The sequence below is a fragment of the Vairimorpha necatrix genome, chromosome 8, assembly GCF_036630325.1.
Source record: "Vairimorpha necatrix chromosome 8, complete sequence".
NCBI lineage: Eukaryota > Fungi > Microsporidia > Nosematidae > Vairimorpha > Vairimorpha necatrix.
The window spans coordinates 341839-365871 of NC_088823.1; the positions used below are offsets into that span (position 1 = coordinate 341839).

General features: G+C 30.8%; 2 protein-coding genes across 2 annotated transcripts; one reads left to right on the forward strand and one right to left on the reverse strand.

Annotated features, from left to right (window-relative positions):
• Window positions 1-4749: 4749 nt before the first annotated feature.
• Window positions 4750-6588, reverse strand: VNE69_08054 (uncharacterized protein; the record flags this gene model as incomplete). The annotated part of the gene is made up of 5 exons (XM_065474370.1): window positions 4750-5027; window positions 5089-5420; window positions 5531-5693; window positions 6011-6401; window positions 6445-6588. 5 exons carry the CDS (start codon window positions 6586-6588, stop codon window positions 4750-4752), a joined length of 1308 nt encoding a protein of 435 aa, XP_065330442.1.
• A 404-nt stretch (window positions 6589-6992) lies between these two features.
• VNE69_08055 (putative integrase-like protein) lies at window positions 6993-8283 on the forward strand (the record flags this gene model as incomplete). Its single annotated transcript, XM_065474371.1, has 4 exons — window positions 6993-7160; window positions 7316-7863; window positions 7902-8021; window positions 8136-8283. 4 exons carry the CDS (start codon window positions 6993-6995, stop codon window positions 8281-8283), a joined length of 984 nt encoding a protein of 327 aa, XP_065330443.1.
• Between the last annotated feature and the right edge of the window lie 15750 nt (window positions 8284-24033).

Here is a 24033-nt window from a genome sequence, read left to right on the forward strand (position 1 = left end):
GTGAATGTATACATTCACGAGCTCCCTCTAGTCAAAGTGTTTACTCACTATTAAAATGAACATTTTAACTAGTGAATGCATGTATTATCTAGACAATGTAAGCAGGGTTACTAACCAACTGCAGTCAAGCGATAATTGATGAATTTTAAAATAAAATTAAGTTGGAACAAGTTTTTTACAGGCACAAGACTATGATCGCCGTTCTAGATTCAGGTTAAAACATAAATGTTGAATTGGGAAATTGAAATTAGAACACACACAATGATAGAGTTTTAACAGTAAAAACTAGGTTATATTAAATAAAAATTTTAGTTTTAAATTGAAACACATAATAATTAGAACAAAAGTTAGAACAACATAAATAGGTTATAATATTAAATAAAATATATCGAAAAAACGAATTAATAATTGACTCTATGATGATTGCACTAAAGCGACAAAACATAAAATTAGAAAAGATATAAATATAAAGCAAAAAAATACAATATAAAAGAAAGAATAATTTGAAACATAAACATAAGTAAAATTAGTAAAAAATGTTATTTATTTCCACAATTTAACCTTCCATGACATTTGGAGTTGCATAATTTATTTGCTTTAAAGCATGCACATCTTTTTGTTGCGCATTTTGTTTTGCATTGGCATTTGGAAAATCCCTGTCCGCTACCTATCGACTGTTTGGTAGCTATAGTACGTAATGGCAATTCAATTGCATTGTTTTCAATATCATTTGGCGTTAATATACTTTCAGGACACACGCCAAATTGAGATCTAGAATATAATCCTTTTAAAATACCATTACGTGTTCCGATTTGATAGTAATCATCACCAGTTTTTGTTAATAAACATCCTAGTACTGCACGTGAATCTCCCCGTCCTCTATCAACTTCCGGTACCTTAATTCTAACTGTCATTCCAACCTCCGCCGGAGTATGCGAAGCATCAGAAATTTGTTTCATGCGCTTAGCTTGCTTGTTCAAGTTTTCTTTTGCTTCTGCTCGAACATAATTGATGCGTGATTGCAACTTACAAATATTGCACATTTTATTGCATTCCGAATTGAGTAAAATGTCACATCCATCACATTTTCGGTTCTCATTGTCATGTGATGAACTACACTGTTTCTTGTCATTCATTAGCCATTCACTGACGCCTTCTCGAAGATTATCTGATTCTAGATCTAGATCCTCTTCTTCATTAACTTCTACTTGAGTAATCTCCTGGATACTTTCTTCATTACAATTGATATTTTTAAGAATATTTTCCAAATCTTCTTCACTGTTTATACTGCTTAATGCCTCGTGTGGTAGGGAAGAAGAGGTAAGGCCGACCTTGGCGGGTTGTCCAAACATTGCCTCGTAAGGACTTCGCTTTATACCAGCGTGAAGGGCTCGATTTTTCATAAACTGCACATAACCCAGTCCTCTACTCCAATTACTAGTTTGATTCTGTTGCATCCATGCGGTTAAAATATTCTCAATATCTTGATTTGCACGCTCCACACTGCCTTGAGACTGGCTGTGGCGGGGCTTTCCATGCACAATTTTTAATTCAGGCCATAGACCTTTGAAATCATCAATGACGTGGTTGACAAATTCTCTGCCATTGTCCGATTGCAAAATAGATGGTGCCCCAAATAGTAAAAAAATTTGAAGGAGTTGATCAGCAACTTCATATGCTGTCTTATTCTTTAGGGGTCTTAGAATGACAAACTTTGTTAAGTGGTCCTGGTACACCAATATAAATTTATAATTATCATCTGGTTGTGATTGGAAGTCAATTAAATCTACTTGACATCTTGAATTAAAGTGAGAAAACACCATTGGCTTAACCACCAAGCCTTTCTTTTCATTCGCCCTTTTTTTAAGGCACACTTCACAATTATTTAAAAATATTTGAATATCTTGTGCTGTTATATTTTTAAAGCGAAGGTTAAGCTCCTTTTTCATTCTGTCTCGTCCTCCATGTCCAATTGATAAATGAGTTTCATATAAAACTTCAAACAATTCTTCAACAGTAACATAATACAGCACTTTTTCATCTGCTATTGGTGCAATTAGTTTATCCACATTACTCACATACACTGTATCATAATGTTTTAGTAACCAGAAGTGACGATTTTCTTTTTTTCTGAGCTGATTTAGCGGATTTAACATCACTTATTAGTTGAGCATATCTTTCCGTATTCATACGAAAGCCGTTAGCTTTTTGTGGAGTATTGTTAATGTGCTGGTAGAACTTATCTTTCATTGGTTGTTTATCCATTTTATTTTTAGGGTAAAATAATTAAAAATTATTAATTTCTATGGACACATATAATTTAAATAACTCACTTACCATCCAACAATCAGCCAGTGTGTACTCTCTTAAACTGCACAGATAGAGCAACATTCAACAGCACACAGTGCATCACGAATAAAGAGGTTAGGTTTAAGGTTTCCTAGCAAATTTAACGATTTAACCTACGGATTTAACATACAACACTTTGACTAGAGGGAGCTCGTGAATGTATACATTCACTAGGTAATGTGTTCATTTCAGTTACAATGAATACTTTAACTACAAATCTTAGTTGAATGTATACATTCACTAGGTAATGTATACATTGCCTGGAATGTACACTTTGACTGTAACACATTCATAAAACAAAATAGACAAAACCTTGAATTTAAAGTAGATGTAATTATTTTCTCCAGTATTTTCTCATCGTCCTCATAGAATTCTGTCAATTTTAAGGGTAAAAAATGAAAATTGTCATAAAATAGATGAATTTGATTTTAGTTTAAATTTGTTGTAGAAATTTTTTATTTTAAGATATTGGTTTAAGATTTAATTTTAAGCATTTTATATGATTAAATTGTATTTTTAATGTTTAAAGTAGTAGGAAATTTTTGTCCCTTTCTTGCATCTCTTTTTTTCCACATCAATTTCGGGGTTCGAAAAAAAATCGAAGCGCTTCAAAGGTGGAGGGTCTAATGTATCCTTCACCCGACAAATTCTTAAAAATATTAACACGTGTTTAAATAGAACAATGGGTTGACCCACGTATAAGAACCGGGGGCGCTACTTCATTTTCTTGCTTCTAAAAAAACATCAATAAAAATGTACAAAATCGTGTTATTTTTCAAATCTAAACATTTTTTTTTTTTGAAGGGGCAAGAAAATGAAGTTAAGGTATTATTTGTCGATTTAAGAATTTTAAATGCCTCCTTCAGATTCCTCATTAAGCGGTTAAAAAATTATATTTTTCTAATCCCTTTATGAGGAATCATTAAAGGCTATTCGGGAGCTAAATACCTGCGAAGAGGCGTGCTTTAGGAACAATGCAGCAATTGATTTTTTTAGATAATGGTCTTCTAAAAAGGTCGATTGCTTGCAGACATTGTTCGACATCAGAACATACTGTTCTTATGAACATTAGTGAATATTCCGGTTACATTGACGCTAAAGCTTATCGTTGTATTAATAAAAAGTGTAGTTCGAAGAGCTCACTTAAAAATTGTGCGATTTTTAAAGGGATAAGCGTTCAATTTGCGCAATCCTTAAAGCATTCTATTGCTAGGTATTTAATTATACTACTTACCAAGCAATAGATCTTTGCAAAATATGTGAAAATTTATATATTAAATTGAGGATACAGTGATGGAAGTCATTGCTCCAAATGCGAAGATAGCTACCAAATTGAAGGAACTTCTGTTCGTGTACAATTTGATGAAACCACCATATGCAACGGGGTAATTGTATCCAATCCTTCTTCAACTTTGGATTCCATGCCTGGAATATAATGGATTATAGGCGGCATCTTAGAGGGTAACTGTAGAGAATTTGTTTTTAAATTTCCGAATCTACATTATGATACTATTGAAGAGTTTTTTAGACGCAGAGTAAAACGTGGCTCTATTATAATTACTTATGGATATCCTTCTTATCCTTCAGCCTCTAGAAATTTTGGGAGTGAACATTACATAGTAAATCATTCGCTTGGGTTTATAAATGCAGAAGGAGACCACACAAATAATATAGAAAATTTGTGGTCCCATTTGAAGAATGAATATAGATTGAGAATGGGGCTTAAAAGGCATAGGATAAATTTATTTCTAAAAGAATTCGCTTGGGAAAAAAAAATATCAATCATTTCAATAATGATGATTATAGGTGTGCTTATATAAAAATTTTAGAACTTTGTAAATTTGAATAAATAAAATTTCTTCTAAATAAATTTTTTTCTAGGAAGGGCAAGGAAATGAAGTAGCGCCTATATTGATATAATAAGAAAAAGTAAGATCAAAAGAAAACACATAATTATGAACTTAAAATCGGTGCTTAGTTTATGTGAGAAACTTCTCTACAAATAAACTCGATAAAAAATTTACTTGTCCATACAGGGCAAATCAGAAGGGGAAGAATGGATTATGGTACAAATTAAATAAACTAACAGGATGGTTTCACATGAAACAGTTAAAGCTTTGAGAGGAGGCAGGATGTTGTGGACTGTTAGTCTTCAAAATTTAATTTATTTCATTCCCTGTCAAAACTATCATAGAATTTTCTACAAAAACTACAATAAATAAAATCTCACAAGTGAAGGGCACAAAAAAGGAGACAGATGAGATAAGAAGAGACTAAACAAGCTAAAGGAGCTATGAACAACAAATAAAATAAATAAAGATAGTTATACTAGAAATATTTTAGAGTTGTATTTACTCACCGGGGTAGTTAGCCCTGGATACCACAGTACTCCATCAATTACTAATTTTGTTTAGCAACTTCACCTTTTAGCTCTTTATTTATTTCATCTATATGCCTATTAACTACCGATAATTTTTCGCGTTGTTCTTTGGTCAAATATAATCTCTCTGTATTATTATCTTCATATCTATTAAAGAGCTCTTTCTTACTCAAAACAAAACCTGGTCTATATACTACATGTTTTTCCAACCAAGATTTAATTTCATCTTCCACATTTTTTAATGTCTCTAATTCCAACTGACATGCTTCATGTATTTGTATCGTAATCTTTCTATATTCTCTCAGTGTATTTATCAGCAATGCAAACATCGAACAAACATACCTAGAATCGCTCTCTACTTTCATACATTGATCTAGATCTATTTTTTTCATATTTTTGTTTAGGAATTTCCACGAATTTAGTTTCAAAGGGTATAATCTTAACCCGCATCCATAATGCATAATCAGTTGAGGAGAAGGAAAACAGATCGTTCATGGCAAAAACAAAATTAGTTCTTAATTTAAATTTTACTATATAATTGTCGTATAAATTACGGGCTGCTATTTCGTCCGAACCACATAGTTTTTTAATAAATTCGGTTTTTAACTTAAAAGACTCTGGTTCAGAAAGTAAACCAACTTTGATCGTTTTAAGACCCTTTACCACTGGATTTACAGTTTTTCCACTGTTGCTTTCGGTAGAAAAAAAAAGTTGACTTTAGTGTATCGGAAAAACTTTTAAAAACTAAGGATAGAAGTCGCATTAAAAGACTTTCCCATTACTACCAACCCCCCTGAAAACAATAGACTATCATTGGGTTTCCTACTGTCCAACCAATAAGCCATAGTGATTACTGCGTAATTCAATACATTAGGGTCTGGGAAGATTGACTTTAATAGAGAATAGGCCATATAAGTATCTTCTTCCTTATAATCAAAATCGAAACATTTTGAAAATAAATCCCCTTCGGTGTATGGTCGGATTGTGTATCGAGCTTCTCTTCAAAACTTGAATCGTTCATAGATAAGTATAACCCCTACTCGGTCTATATCAGTCACAAATCTGCGCCCTGCCCTTGCTAAATAGACTTCAATGTCATCACTTTGTACAAAGTCAGTGAATGGCCGTAAAAATCCTTTAATGAATTTACAATAGCTAAATTAAAGCCTTTACTAGACACCTTCTTCCAAAAATACCCTTCTCGTTAAAAGAGTTGTAAGTTAGACCATTTAAATTTTTTTAAAATAAGATGACAATTTAAATATATACCCACCACCTCACCTACTTGTGTTCTAATTATTTTCACCTGTAATTCCATTTCTATTTCCGAATACTTCGATGTAATCTCATTAATTAATAATATTTTTTCTAGATTATCACATTTTGATTCCCTTCTTGGGATTGCAGGCGGATTAATTTTAATAAATTTAATATAGATTTTCCTATTATCATTATTAATAATAATCTCAATATTATTTATTAAGGCATAAGGTTCTGAATTTTTATAGGCTTCTACGGTTATAACCCTATCCTCGTATGGAGAACTAACAACATGAGTATTGCCTCTCAATACATGTTTTGGATCTTTCTTGTTAGTAAACGCATTTAAGATTGATGGATTTAAATATTTGGAAGCAGCTATTTCTATTATGCCTCCCCCGTCGTATTCAAACTAGAAGGCACTCTTATCATGTTGATTGTAAGTATTCATTGACTGCAGATAGATACATAGCACCCGATTCAAAAATTAAATTTATTATCTTACAATCTAAAACATTTTCAGTTATTATTTCTTGACCACCTTTACATTCTTCGTCATAGCATTTTAAATAAATGATATCTTTAAAAATCATAATCATTCCATGATTTCGTTTATGGGATCGTCCTTTTACTATACATGACCTCGTAAGGCACAATCCCACAATCTGTTTTAATGATAGGTACTAATAATTTGGTATAAGGCAGTTTATAAGCCGCCAAAATTGCTACAGATAAATTATAAAAAGCACATAATATAATGAAAAGGCCGTCTACATTCAAACACGTTTTTTTTTATGGAGTACAAGGTGGCCTTCTTGGCATTATTGAATGTCCCCGTTCGGAGCGGACGCAGGGGAAAATGCTTACTTGAGAAGGGTAAAAAAAAATCCGCCCGGAGCGGACGCTGGGAAAATGCTTACTTGAGAAGGGTAAAAAATAAAGTAAAAAAAATCGTTGGTTTTTCTTTGTAATTTGTATATAAAAATTATTTAATTTTAAGGGCATGAAAATAAAATTGGATAACAATGAAAGACAAGAAGTTTTTGTCTTTTTACAGACTGGTATCGTTCCAACAAGGTTGGTTGAAAGACAAGCAAGAGGCGCTTTTAGGAAAAAAGCAAAAAAATTTATCCTTTTTGAGGATGTAATTGATGGTATCACAGAGCTCACGGTGAGATTTAAAGTAGGTCTATATAGATCGTTAAGATTCTTTACCACCAACGAGCAACGTTTTAAAATTGATCCACGTCTTAAATGGGCATGCGGGAAAGATTGTTTCCATTATTGCAAACAAAAGTCTACGACGCAACTAAAAACGATATCCAGAGAGTTTTGAATAGCTGTGGAATATGTCAATCAAAGAGAAATCTAGTAACTAGACCAGTTATTAGAATAATTTTATCAAAATATCCAAGGGAAAGATATGTTGCAGACTTGATTGATCTCCGTCTATATCACGAACTCAATGAAGGATATAAATGGTTATTAAATGTTGTAGATTCTTTTACCAAATTTTGTTGGACGGTACCACTATATGTCAAATCAAGTATTAGTGAAGGGAATGCTTTTGAAACATTGTTTAGGACGTTTAACCCTTGTTTTATACTTCATACTCATAACGGTAGAGAATTTGTAAATCAAGTACTCGACGATTTATGTCAGAAATATGAAATAAGACACGTAAGGGGGAGAGCTAGATGTTCATGGATACAAGGACAGAAAGAACGATGCAATCAAATAATAAAGTGGATGATTGCATCTACTCTCAGGACAAAGAATACTTTAGGGCAATGGACCAAGGTAAGAGAAGAAGTTACCTGGTCATATAATAATTTAAGACACTCTACTACGAGACAAACACCATTCTCTTTAATGTTTGGTAGACCCATTAGGGACATAATGGACGAATCAGAATCATGGGCATTCTAGATTCGATTAATAGCGAAAATCATGAACAAGAGTTTAAGGACGAAGAACGCGCTGAAGAAAGTTTATCAGATGTTCTAGATGGCAATACCAATGAAGAAATACAGTAACTCTATGCTCTTAATAATACAAACCTTTTTTTAAATAAAATTTATCATGATGCAGCTAGAATTCATACACAAACTGCTGCAGATAGAATGGTACAAAGAAGTATGTGAAGAAATGATTTCTTAAAATTTAAAATAGGAGATAGAGTTCTTATAAGACCTTATCTGGACAACAATGTCAATACCAGAAGACATTCGCTTTATGAACATTTAGATGCAGAAATCTATGTTGCAACCGACATATACAATTTAATAAAGTGAAATTATGCAGAGAAGATGATAATAGAATTATTATAGATGAAATGAGTACAAGGGATCTTAGGTTTCTTGGAAATGAATAAAGTACTAAAAATATTGTTTATTTTATTTTTCTCCTTTTTTCATTATTCCCTCCCATAATTTTAAAAATAAAACAAAAATATACCCCTCAAAAAATTGAGAAAAAATTTGGGTGGTCATTAAAATCGAACATTTATTTGTTCTTATTTTCTGGTTCGACCATCATTGAGAGATTTTTTTTAATTTTTAGCCCTTGCGTCCGCTCCGGACCGTGACAATTATTATTTTTTTTTCGTTTCTCTATAAGGGGACACTTAGAGAGAAAAAAAGTCCGGGCTCGGGCCGTTGCGCCGAAAATGCATATAAATACACATTATTGTTATATAAGTGAAACTTGAGTATCTTTTTTTGTTTTTAAAGCATTTATGAAATTTGCCATTTTCCATCTCATTCTTGTATATATAAATAGAGATACAATAAAAAGACAAATCTTGAAAAATATGAAAAAATTAAGAACAGCCGAAAATGCATATAAATACACATTATTGTTATATAAGTGACACTTGAGTATCTTTATTTGTTTTTAAAGCATTTATGAAATTTGCCATTTTTCCTTCTCTTTTTTGTATATATATATAAGAAGACAAATCTTGAAAAATATGAAAAAATTAAGAACGGCTGAAAATGCATATTAATACACATTATTGTTATATAAGCGACACTTGAGTATCTTTATTTGTTCTTAAAGCATTTATGAAATTTGCCATTTTCCTTCTCTTTTTTGTATATATATATAAGAAGACAAATCTTGAAAAATATGAAAAAATTAAGAACAGCTGAAAATGCATATAATTGTACGGTCTTATGTGATAACAAAAAATCTGTGTATATATATATGCGTACTTATTGGTTTATATGATTTATTTTTTCTTTAAGTAAATCAAAGTATGTCTTTATTATGAAGATTTTAAAACAGAATGATTCTAAAAGTTTCTAGTGTAATCGTGGGCGTTTTACGATTTAACATTCTAACATAAGAATAAAATTAATAAATGTATACTAATTAATAAAATTTTTTATTATATTGATTAAATATTTTAAAAACTCTCAGAAACATTTTATACATTAATTACAATTACATCTAAATATATATATACTAGTCACAATTACCAGCAATATTTCTAATTTTTTTGGCTTTGGAAAGTATCTTTGTATGTTTGTACATGAGAGAGATAATGAACACGAAAAAGGGGAAATTGACATCTCATAAAACCTATTAAAATAACACATGTAGTATATGTAAGTAGAAGTTGAAGTTTTTTATTCTAATTAAAACCTTTATTACATACATGTTTAAATTTTTCTAAAGGGTATCTATCTGCATATATATATAAAAGTACAAAATAAAAAACGAAAAAATCAAGAAAAATATACATAAATATTAGTGCAGTGAAATTAATTGTATTGAAATAATAGAAATTTTTTTAATGGTAATAAATAATATATAAGTATTTTTATGTATTTAAAACATTCAATTATATAATTATTGCCGTATCAACACATAGAATAAATAGATTTTGAATTAAACAAATCAGAATATAATTTGTGTATAAATCAATAACAAAGATTTTTTGAATTTTTAGATGAATTCTTACTATTGAAATACATCGAGGTACATTAGAAAGAATATAATTGTGGATAAAAAACAACCAATACCCCATTGGAAAATAATACTGTATAAAAATACAACTTTTAATATAATATAAAACGAAATTTAAATATCATGAAGATTTTATATTTTATTCATCTAATACGAGAGAGCGATTATATAAATGCATCGAAAATAAACACAATTTCTATTAAGAATAATAGCAAAATCTCATAAGTACATATGTATGAATTTAACATTCAAATTATCTAAAAATTATATTTTTCATACTTAATGTAGATATTATCGTAGCCAATCAAATACTGATCAATCATATTCTCACAAATTGGCAGATTTAATTGGCTACAAAAAGTTTTTAAAAAAATTTCCAAGAGAGGGCATGGAAAATAAGAATCAAGAAATTGACATATTTCAAATAAATAACATCTTACAAAATCAAGATACTTATATTATATAATTATATATAATTTTTTGCATAATTTAATAAGAATTTCTAAAAAAATAAGTTTGAATAAGAATTGTCATAAATATAAAAATTATGTTATGTCGAAATAACATCCAGATGATCACGCTACAAAGCATTTGTCTGGACTAGTGAAGGAGAGGATACGGAGCTGATGTGGAAAGGTATATGGAGATGAGAAGCAATCTACAAGCAGGAGACGCTAACGCGGAACCTATCCTTGTTAAACTATAAATATAAATTAAAATAAGCATACCCTAATTTGATTCATTTATTTTTATGTCAAATAACTATATTCCAACGATATCTTATGGTAGTATAACATAGAGTTCGCGACCCAATATAGGATTATAAAATTAGTTATAACATCTTGATCTTAAGATATCTCACGATTTTACGAAATCAAAATTACTTTTAATAAAGAATAGTTCTAGAAAAACTTACTTTTAATATATGATAATATTGGCAAACCTGTTCATGAGATGATTAGACCACCTTCAATTAAAACGAAATATATGTATATATATATATCTGATTGTTATGTTAGTATCTTTCTATTAGAGAAAATATTTTATATCTGATCGTATAATATATACTCGTTAAATCAGTAGTTGTTCAAAAAAAGTAAAAAAGGACTCAACATTTTAAACTAATATTTTTTGTATATCTTTTGTATAGAAACCTCATTAATAACAATTTTAATATATATATAATACTTTTTTGTTTAATATTTTGTTTTCGATATTTCTAAAATTTTATCCTTATAAATCTGTTTTAAACTAAAAGCAAATTGAGAATTAGGGATATTAAAAATACATCCTAATTAAAATTATTCATTGTTTATAATATAGTGTTATAACACTAAATATGATAACGTTTTGAATTTTACCATTTATTTATATCAGTATATGGAGGGACACAAAAAATTTTAGCATTCTAAAAGTTTTCATAAATTATCTATTTAAATTCTCATAATCATAAATAATAAAACTAAAAAAATCATCAACATATTCTTGTTTACATATATCACACAATTCAATGTTTAGTTACACAATTTATCAGACTGATGCTCTATGAATAATATTAGTAAGTGGGATTATTTAAATACTCTAAATGTATAAAATTGCACCTTTATTCTAAATAAAACTGTTTCCAAATAATCTAATATTCATAAATTGATCTTAATTCTATGATTCCTTTTAATAATTGATACATTTATTAAGATAATGGTAAACTTATATCTATAGAAGTTCTCGCAACCAAAAAAATCACAATGATTATGTAATAATCATACTTATTTTTGATTGGGCAATAATTAGGTATAAATGCGATCATATAAATCATTATTTTCTACGGACTAGAAATATATGACCGAAGAAACCTTATGTTTATCAATCAATAGATTATATAACTAAATTTGGTCAAAGCTAATGTAGCGGAAGAGCTTCTATTATAATTATAGTAAAAAGTTGCAATTACAATTCTTGTGGCAGCCCGCGTTTTTCACTGTTAATGTAATTTTTTTTACTTTATGTTTATATTCTTTTTTATCAGCTAATGATTATTATACAATTTCAGGCTAAAGTGAGCTTTAGGTAACAAAAATCGATATAGGGGTTTTTTGTTTTTTTTTGCCCCTTTTTTTCAAAAATGGAGGAAAGAAAATTTGAAGAAAGTAACAAAAATAAAAATTAGAACAATAAATTTAATAATGCCATAAAAACAGAATTAGTGGAATTTCTTTGAAGCATGTACCTAAATAAATAAAGTTTAGCACTATTTGCCGACCTATTTCTATTAAGTATAGAATTTTTGAGGGAACGCCAATTACCTTCGATGGTATTGGTATGAACCCCAGTACTATGATCTCGAAAGTGTAATGAGCGGTTAACCATGTGGTGTTCATTGAATATTGTATTCAAAGAATGGTAAGCCCTCCACATATCACTATATATAGTACTTTTTACTTACAAATTTCAATAAAAGAGCTGTTAACGTTTCTTTATCTCTTTTTTTAATATATATATATATATATATAAGTATAATTTTGCGTTCTGGAGAACGTTCTATCATACCAAAACACCAAAATCCTTTACTAATTTACCTCTATGATGTTTGTTTTTGCCAATTTTAGTTTCATCTATTTCTACTATCACTTCTTCTCAGCCTATCTTGTTCAAAGATGATAAATATTTATCATAAATGTTTATTTCTTTTAATTTTGTTAAAATGAAGGATATAGAACGTTTAGAACAACCTAAAATTTGACAAATATTCTTACGAGGATAGCTAAGAATCCACAAATTAAGTACCTGTAAAATTATGATATGATCGAGTCTACTGTTTTCAAAGAAAGTGTCTTTCCATATAGATACTGTCTTCTTACAGTCCTTCCAAGTACATTTAATAAGGTAATCCCGCTTACTAACCAATCTCATCCTACCATAACACACAGTACATATTTGGTTCTTTTTTTTATTAAACAAATTATTATATATAGTTTCGATTTCTTCTCTTGTCAGATTTCTTTCTTCCATTTTTGAAAAAAGGGGCAAAAAAACAAAAAACCCCTATATCGATTTTTGTTACCTAAAGCCCACTTTAGCCCAATTTCATACTTCGGAAATTTATGTATACATCTGTATTCCAACTTCCCAACTTCTCGCGACACGTGGGATGCGCAAGCGCTATAAGGTCTTGTCCATTGAAGTTGGTATAACTAACGGTACTCAAAATTCTGAAGTATATAATTCGTATAATAATCATTTGCTGATAAAAAAGATCATGAGCATAAAATATAAAGATTATTACACTAGCAGAAAAAAATTGACTGTCTTGGATTAGATATTGTATAATACTCTATTTTTAAAAATACTATATATTCCATAAATCTTTATTGTCATTCCAAACTAATCTTATCTCTTTTATGCACCAATCCAATCTTTGATTTCTCATTGCCCATAAACAAAAAAATTTTATTTTTTATTTTAGGAGGGAAATTTAAAATAAACAAAAATTGAAAAGAGCGTAGATTTTGAATTTAAAGGATTTTATAGCAAAAATACAACAAATTTTTGTCATAAATTAGTTAAAAAATATACAACCAAAAACTAAACAAAAACGTTAATTAATCTTTATTCAATGATCTTTATTTAAAATTTATCACTTATTTTTCATTGTCTACAGAGTAACAACTCAATTAAAAAGATGACCAGATGGTTTTTTTTTTAAATAAAATACGGCCTTTAAATTTTTTAAATTCTCTGGCATTTTTGAAGAAATTCAAAATTTAATTAAATTTTTACTAAAAATCAATCGTAATGTCAAATAAAATATTTTTTCCAAAATAATAGTTACAGTTGTAAAATTTTATAAGTTTAGGAATTCATTATTTCTAAACTATAGGCTAAAGTCAGCTTTAACGGAAAAAATTCGATATAGGGTTTTTTGCCCCTTTTTTAAAAAAATGGAGGAGAGAAAATGTTGAGGAAGAACAAAAATAACAAATAAAATAAATATTTTAATAATGCGTGAAAACCCGGGGTAGAAGAGTTCCTTTGTAGCATATACCTAAATAAATAAAGTTCCGCACCACGAACAGATCTGTTTCTATTTGGAATAGAATTTTTTGAAGAGCGCCAATTACCTTCTATGGTATTGGTATGAACTCCGGTTATTGGGTCTCTGAAGTGTAGAGAATGATTTACCATCAGATGTTGGTTAAATATTAAGCCCAAATTACGGTAGGCTCTCCACATATCGCTATAAATTGTACTATTTCTTTCTACATACTTTAACAAAAGATTAGTTGGCGTTATTTGGTCTCTTTTTTCAATATAAATAAATATAATTCTGCGTTGTATGGTACGTTCGACCATACCAAAACACCAGAAACCTTTTACTGGTTTGCTGCTACTATATTTATTTTTACCAATCTTAGATTCATCAAATTCTACAATAGTATTATTACCACCTATAATTCCGATACTGGCCAGATATGTCTCATAAATATTAATTTCTTTTAGCTTTTTTAGTATATTAGATATTGATTGCTGAGAACAACCTAGGATTTGACAGATAGACTTACGAGAATATCCAAGAATCCACATATTAAGTATCTGCAATACTATAATATGGTCTAGTCTAGAATGCTGAAAGAAAGTATCTTTCCATACAGAAACATTAAATTTGCATTTAGTCCATTTACATCGCAGGATCATGCTTTTTTTGTCCTTTATTTTCATTTCTGATCCACAAGATTCACATTTGCGTTTCGCTTTTTCTATTTTCAATTCATAATATATATTTTCAAGTTCTTCTCTTGTTTGAATTCTCTCCTCCATTTTTTTAAAAAAGGGGCAAAAAAATCAAAAAAAAACCCTATATCGAAATTTATCCGTTAAAGCTGACTTTAGCCAAACTATATTATTATTGTATACATATATATATATATATATTAATATTTTAAGATCTTATTTGCATTCTGCAGAAATCTAAACATTTCTGGAAGCATACATTCAGTCTAATGTGATGAAGAAAACTCCAGAGTCCATTTCTTTGGAACGACGAACAAGATACGATAAAGATTATGCAGAAGAAGAAGTAACTAGAGCTGTAAGCGCACTAGCGAATATGGCGACTGTTAAAGAAGTGGTGTCAGCAAAGGAGAATGAAGCTTAAAATTTGGAGTTGAAAAACATAAATAATTCCACAGAAACCAAAGTCTATGAAGAGCCGAATCTAGTGGGCAATACCGAGGGAAACTGTGCTAAGTTAACTTTAATGATAAATTAACTCAATATATCTTTTATATGTTGTCAACACTAAACACAAACATTGCCGTACTTACGAATGTAGTAACGACCATGCAACTTTCGTTTGATTGTGTGACCCAACTTGACATGTTATCCGAAACGGTTGACATATTTTTGACATCTGTACATGTGTTGTAGTAATGTACATCACAGTATCTAAGAAAAACAAAATCTCAATAAAAAATATTAGTTAAATCACATAAATATGTTTTTATTATTTTGTAGTTTGAATTTTTAAAAGAATGTAGCTCATATATAGTTGTAGCAGATCAAATACATATTAATCATATTCTTACAAATGACAGTTTTTACTTGTTGAAAAAATTATTTAAAAAAATTTACTTTAGAGGGTATGGAAAATAAGAATAACAAAATTGCCAGATATAATAGAGAGATTGAAATAAGAAGCCATTAAATCTTAAAATATGCGTAACATATGAAAGTATTTTGTATATATAATATAGGATATATACTCGTTTTGCCGTGTAAAATATATTTTATTTTTTTAGTTTACTAAGTATATATATATTAGAAAGGTATATTCGGATCAAAGAAAATCTTATATAATTTTATTGTATATAAGAAAGCATAAAACTAACATTGTAAATTGTTCTATTATTTGATTCATTCAGATTAATGATCTTTTAATCTGACTAATATGAAATGTTTTTTTATGCATAGAAAGAAAACAAAAATAAAAGAAAGTTGAACTATGATTTGTTTTCTCAAAGGATAACCAAAAATTAAAATAAGTGTGCTTGGCAGAATAGTTGCACCTTGATTTGGGACATCGAAGGTCCAAAGTTCGTTTCTAGTGGGAATAAATTTAAATTTATTCTAAGTTAAAGATATCTACTTGCAGACATTCAGACGTCACTAAATATAATGTCACAGTCCGGAGCGGACGCACGTCCGCAACGGACGCAAGGGGTAAAAAATCAAAAAAAATCTCTCAATGAGGGGCGAACCAGAAAATAAGAACAAATAAATGTTTGATTTTAGTGACTGCCCAATTTTTTTCTCGATTTTTTAGGGGTATATTTTTGTTTTATTTTTATAATAATGGGAGGGAATAATGAAAAAAGGAGAAAAATAAAATAAACAAAATTTTGAGTACCTTATTCATTTCCATGCAACCTGAGTGTTACCGGCTGTGTTGCACACGCCAATAATCAGACTGAAACTGAAAGATGAAACAAATGATAATGATCTGAAACATACTTGTTTCAGATCCGAAACTAAAACTATTTAAGAAATCTTAAATAGAAAAAACATGCCAAATAAATATAGTTCTTCTTCTAATAAAAAGCCTTCTTCAATAACCAGCTCTCCTTCTGGTAACACTGGCGACAACTATTCGAAATCCAACGAATTGGATCACCTGCTAGATAAGTTAGGAATATCAACTAACACGATGGTGAAATCAACGGGACCCAATGCGAGAATGCATGGGTTTGGATTAACCAATTCAAATATCTCGAGGGAGAATGGAGTGACAATAAACTATTGAACTATACGAAGAGATACCTGGGGGATATAGCGCTCCAATGGTATGAGGCTATGGTTATAGACGAGGTGGAAGCATACACGGAATTTAAACAAATTTTCCTAAGAAAGTATGGAAAAGAAGAGTTCCAGGAAGAAATTGACTATACTAGAATGCTTTACAAGAAACTTTACTCTGGACCTCAATCTAGGAAGATTGAAAACTTCATTTACGACCTGGTAAAGCTAAACAAGAAAGCTAAGGTCAGCATGACTGGAATCACTGAGGAATTGGCGAAATATTTCCCACCATCACTGAAAGAAAAGGTGGAAGAGGCAACGTCATGGGACGTTGTACTGGAGATTTACGAGAAAAATAGTAAGTTCATTGAGAGTTCAAGGCAGAGACCCGAACAGGGTAGGCCAAGAGAAGCGAAGACTTCGAGGCCAGATACCACAAGGACTAAAGAGAGTCCAAAAAGCTAGTATGCTATAAGTGCGGAGGTGAGCACTTATTTAAGGACTGTAATAAACACTAAGGAAAGAAAGTGTTATTAGTTGAAACAGATCCTGTGTCAAAGTACACAAATTACACTACGGTCGAAGGATATTTTAATGGCGACGTAGTCAGAATGCTTTTCGATTCAGGTGCCTCTAGCTCTTTTATTGATGAAGACCTGGTTAGCAGAGAGGAATTAAGGAAAGGGAAAGGAGTCACACTCAGAACTGCAATTTCTAGCACTGTAGTAAACGATTCATTGGAAGCGAAAATCAAACTTGGTGGAGAACGATTCAAAACGACATTGCTTGTTGTGCCAAACCTTAACGAAAACATTATACTCGGGCGCGACTTTATGATGAAGCACGGAGTCAAAATAGATCATGAGAATCAGACAATCAGGTTAAATAATAAAATTATTAACTCCTATATTTTGTTAAGCACGAGGCGGCCTAGACTTCTAATTGTTGTTGCGAACTTTAAAGTGACGCAAGCCTCGATTACTAGACTCATAGACCGTTATAAGACACGGGTATCTAAGCACAAGGGAACAAGTTCAACAGTGGAACATGAGATTCAACTAACGGTCCCTAAAGTTATATGTAAACGAAATTACCCTTTGAGTCTAGACAAAAGGAAATTCATACAGGAAGAAGTCGAGAGACTATTAGACGAAGGAATAATCGAGGAAAGCACGAGTACATGGAATGCCCCCACGGTAGTAGTACCGAAAAGGAATGGTGGTATGCGACTGTGCATAGACTTCAGGGAGTTAAACGAGATCACTGTGAAGGAAGTATGTCAACCCCCGTTGATTGAAGAATGTTTAACGCACTTGAGCGGCGCGAGAATATACTCCCAGCTAGATCTGGAAAAGGGATATTAAATACCCGCGAAAAATGAATCAAAGAAACTCACTGCGTTCATGACACCATCTGGGAAGTTTCAATTTCGAAGAATGCCCTTTGGTCTGACAAATGCGCCAGCGACGTTCCAAAGCTTAATGTATAAAATATTTAGGAAACAACTAAATAGAACCACCGTAGTCTACTTAGACGATATCTTCGTGTACTCAAAAACAAGGGCAGAACACGAGGTTCACCTTAAAGAAGTCTTTGATATCTTAGCTGAAAACAACCTACAAATAAATTTCAAAAAAAGTAAGTTTATGATGGATACAATCGACATCCTTGGATATACGATAGTCTCTGGATCAGTGACGCCTGATAAATCAAGAATGGGTCCGCTAGAAACAGCTCTTGAGTTAAAAAATATTAGACAACTACAATAAGCTATCGGACTCTTGGGATTCTATCGTATGTTCATAAGAAACTTCAGTGAAAAAGCCCTAGATATACACCGGGCTATAAACGAGAAAGGCCCCATCACAACGAAGGTAAGAGAAGCCGTAGATTCTCTTAGATTAGAACTGATAAACAGTCCATGGCTGGCACTTCCCGACATGAAACGACCATTTATTATCGAAGCAGACGCTTCGGACTCGTGTATCGGGGGAGCTCTCAAACAGGTACAGGCGGGCAAAAAAGTAACAATACGCTGTGCGAGTAGAGTTCTGAATAAGCATGAACGTAATTATACGACTTTAGAAAAGGAAACTTTAGCTATAATTTTCTCAGTTAAAAGCTTTAAAATGTACTTACACGATGAATTTACAATTAAGAGCGACCATAAGCCTCTCATGTGGCTGTATAAAGTGAAAAATCCACAAGGAAGAATAGCTCGGTGGTTGATGTTCCTAAGCGACTTACGCTTCAAGATAGAGTACAAGGAAGGGAAGTCACATATCCTACCAGATTGCCTATCTAGAGTAAATGCGTTAAACATGCAGCTCGTGTCATATTCCGAGGAGAAGAGCCTAAAAGACTTGATAAGAGAAGCACACTCTTACATAGGACATGGAGGAACAGAAGCGACCATCCTGTTTTTAAAGTCACACGGATTAGCGTCTAGTATCAAGAAGGAAGACGTTAAAAAGGGTTATAAACGGACGTGTGACGTGCGTAGAACATAAAAAACCACGCAAAAAGTTTGTAGTGTTCCCAATAAGACTGGACTAGTCATTCAAAATGATCGGAATTGGCTGCATTGGCTGCATTGGCCCTGTACCCAAATGTTCGTCGGGTAAGAGATTCATCATTGTAGCTGCAGACTACATGACTAGATGGGTAGAAGCAAAGGCAGTAAAGCATAAATCTGCATTCGAAATCGCTAAAATTATTATGGAAGATATCTTCTGTAGACACGGGACAGTAGAAATAATTAAAAGCGACCAGAGATTAGAATTCACTAATCAGATTGTAAAAAAGATTACAAAGCTATTCGGTGCTCACTTCAGGCACTCGAGCCCTTATCACCCACAATCAAATGGACTCGTAGAACGTACAAACCAAAGTTATATAGTGAAGTTATCGAAGGCGGTAACGAATTATCAGAGCCAATGAGATAGGATTTTACCACTTGTACTAATGCAGTACAGGCTATTTCCTATCGAGAAATTGCATATGTCTTCATTTGAAATGCTCTATGGCAGGAAAGGTGTACTGCTTATCGCCATAAAAGAATTGCCAGGTGATTTTGAAATGTTGTACATAAACCCTGCGGATTATCTGAGCGGATTACAACTAACTAACCAGATACGAGAATTCGTATGTGCGAAGAAAGATGAGGATATTAGGAAATATGATGAACAGAAGTCGAGCAAACTTCCCGCCAACGACGTAAAAGAAAAAACATTGGTGTTTATCAGAAATAGGAAAATTAGTAGCAAACTTGATAGAAAATGCATCGGACCCTACATAGTGACGAAAAACAAGCTTAAAAGTGCCTACAAAGTAAGGAGTCTTGAAGATGGAATAGAACACTCTATAAACCGAAACGATTTTGTAGTATATAATAAAGATGACGATATATTGGGGGATATAACCTCTTCCCTGGAAGTGAAGCCTTGTTCTTTAGAGGGGAGAGTGTTACCGGCTGTGTTGCACACGCCAATAATCAGACTGAAACTGAAAGATGAAACAAATGATAATGATCTGAAACTAAAACTATTTAAGAAATCTTAAATAGAAAAAACATGCCAAATAAATTAGTTCTTCTTCTAATAAAAAGCCTTCTTCAATAACCAGCTCTCCTTCTGGTAACGCTGAGATCTCTAATACAATTTCTTTTATAATAATTCCATTATCATCTTCTCTACATAATTATACTTTATAAAATTGTATTATGTCTGTTACAACATAGACTTCTGCATCTAAATGTTGGCGCTACTTCATTTTCTTGCCCCCTAAAAAAAACATTAATAAAAAGATACAAAATCGTGTTATTTTTCAAATCTAAACATTTTTTTGAGGGGGGCAAGAAAATGAAGTTAAGGTATTTTTTGTCGATTTGAGAATTTTTAAATGCCTCCTGCAGATTCTTCAATTAAGGGGTTAAAAAATTAAAATTTTTTAAGCCCTTAATGAGGAATCTGCAGGAGGCTATTCGAGAGCTAAATATCTGCGAAGATGCGTGCTTTAGGAACAATGAAGCAGCAATTGATTTTTTTTAGATATTGGTCTTCTAAAAAGATCGATTGCTTGCAGACATTGTTCGACATCAAAACGAACTGTTCTTATGAACATTAATGGATGTTCCGGCTAAATTGACGGTAAAGCTTATCGTTGTGTTAATAAAAAGTGTAGTTCGAAGAGCTCACTTAAAAATGGTACGATTTTATAGGGATAAGTGTTCAATTTCACAAAATTCTTAGAGCATTCTATGGCTGGGTATTAAATTATACTACTTACCAAGCAATATATCTTTGCAAAATATGTGAAAATTCATATATTAAAATTAAGAATACAGTGATGGAAGTCATTGCTTCTAAAAGCGATGATAGCTACCAAATATGAGGAACTTCTGTTTGTATACAATTTGATGAAACCTCCATATGCAACGGTGTAATTGTATCTAATCCTTCTTCAACTTTGGATTCCATGCCTGGAATTCAATGAAATATAGGCGGCATAGTAGAAGGTAATTGTAGAGAATTTATTCTTGAATTGCTACCTAATCGACAATCTAGTACTATTGAAGACTTTTTTAGACGCAGAGTAAAACGTGGCTCTATTATAATTACTGATGGATACCCTTCATACCATCAGCCTCTAGAAATTTTGGGAGTGAACATTACAAAGTAAATCATTCGCTTGGGTTTATAAATGCAGAAGGAGACCACACAAATAATATAGAAAATTTGTGGTCCCAATTGAAAAAAGAATATAGATTGAGAATGGGGCTTAAAAGGCATAGGATAAATTTATTTCTAAAAGAATTCGCTTGGGAAAAAAAAATATCAATCATTTCAATAATGATATTCATAGGTGTGCTTATATAAAAATTTTAAAACTTTGTAGGTTGGAATAAATAAAATTTCTTCTAAATAATTTTTTTTTCTAGGGGGGGGGGGGGCAAGAAAATGAAGTAGCGCCAACAATTACCTTCTATGGTATTATTATGTACTCCTGTATTCGCATCTCTTTAATGTAATGTATGATTAACCATATGATGTTGGTTTAATATTGTATTTAAAGAATTATACGCTCTCCACATATCGCTATATATATACTGCTTCTACTTACATATTTTAAAAGAAGTTCAGTAAGTTTCTTTTGTCTCGTTTCTTAATATATACAACTATGTTCTACGTTGGATGGTACTTTCAACCATTCCAAAACACCAAAATCCTTTTACTAACTTCCCCTATTGTATTTATTCTTCCCAATCTTAGTCTCATCAATTTTCACTATCGTATTATCGCCTCCAATAGTCCCTATACTAGATAAATACTTATCATAAAGACTCATTTCTTTTAACTTTTTTAGAACGGAAGATATAGAAGGTTTAGTACAACCTAAAACTTGAGAAATGGACTAACGTGAATAAGATAGAATCTATAAATTTAGTATTTGTAATATTTTAATGTGTTTTAGCCTAGAATCCTGAAAGAAAGTTCCATTCCAAATTGAAATTGTGTTTTAACATGAACTCCATGGACACCTTATGAGAACTTTGCTTCATTTTTTGATTACAGACGCTACATTTTTTATTTTGTTTCTTAATTATTAGATCATTGTATATGATCTCCAATTCTTCTCTTGTCTGAATTCTTTCCATCGTTATTTAAAAAAAGGGGCAAAAAAAAACAAAAAACCCCTATATCGATTTTTTGTAGCTAATGCTTACTTTGGCCGAGTTGAGTGTAAAAAGCAACACTGGAGTTAAAAAAATTGATGAAGTATTATAGACACTATAAAGAAGATAGAGATTATCAAGCGATAATTCGACCACGGAAAATATAATACAAAACCAGGTAAAGGAACCGCGATGAGAACGATCAAAAACAGCTGAAATACGTCGAAACGGCTAATGCAATATATCAAAGAATTAAGTTTATATCGATGGTCATCAGTTTTGGCTATTTTGACCCACGATTAGAATTTAGATTTTTAATGTGGTATCATCAACATGTTAAGAAAAATATTTTTTCTTACAAAAACTTTTCTATAAAAAATGAATTTTCTAGAATTTAATTTTTTATAAATGCATATTTTAGAAAAGAAGGGTTGTAGCTTCGAGAGGAGAAATGCTAAGCAAAGCTATGACGGGTCAAAACTAAACAAAGACCAATACAGGTCAGAGGAGCCGTCGTCTTCAATAAAAAATTATTTAAAAACTATTAAAAATGAGCGAAGTACCCAGCGATAACGTCAGTTAGATTATATATGTAGAAATATTACAAAGGAATATATGTTTATTAAAATTTATAGTGGAATCAGATACAGTAATTGTTTTTATAAAGCTAAAAAATAATAATCACTCATCTTAATAAAAGAAAAAAATAAAAAGCTTAAGAGCTTGCTATATAGCACAGAATTATTAGTGACTAATCTTGATCTAAGGGTTAAATATAGAAAAAAAACGTAATAATGTCAGCTGTCAGGAAAAAATGATTTTAGCAAGCATTATCATTATAAGTAATACATGGAAAAAATGATTTTATGCGAGTGAAATGATTATTATTTGTCATTAATATCTTAAAACTTCTATTTTCTAAGTCAATATACAATTTTCATAGTGTATAAGTAATCTTTTACTTACTTTTTACATGGTTTTTTTAATAGTGTAGAAATATATATTGACCACAATATAACCAACAGATATTCTTTTGTTTGTATTTATTATCATGTATTATTGTAAATATTTTTTTAAAATATTACCTTTGTGAAAACACAGTTCTAAAATAGTATAAAAATGTTTTTGAATTTTTTTAAACCGTAACAAAAATTGAATAAACATATTTAACCATTGAAAAATGCAAAAATGTATTGATCAAACAATGAACTATAAATTTTTGTTTGAAAATAATTGTATTGTATTTTATTTATGATTTTAATTTTATTTGATTATTGATATGTTGCTTAAAAGTACTTTCTAAATATCATGTTTTTGTAATGTCAATCTTGTGTTCGGATTTTGTTAATGATAATGCGTGTATGTGTAAAGTAAGAAGAATGATACCATAAAACCCCCTTATATTCATAATCAATATTTGCCTGGTTTATATCTATTAATTTACATTGACCATCTATCTATATCTATCGTATCTTTGTATTTGTTTGATAATATTCATTATCCATTCCTTAATATCTTTAATCTTATTTCATATATCCACAGAATCTATATTCTTGTTTGTATAATATATCTAAAATATTCCGAATGTATCTGTGATGTATATTAC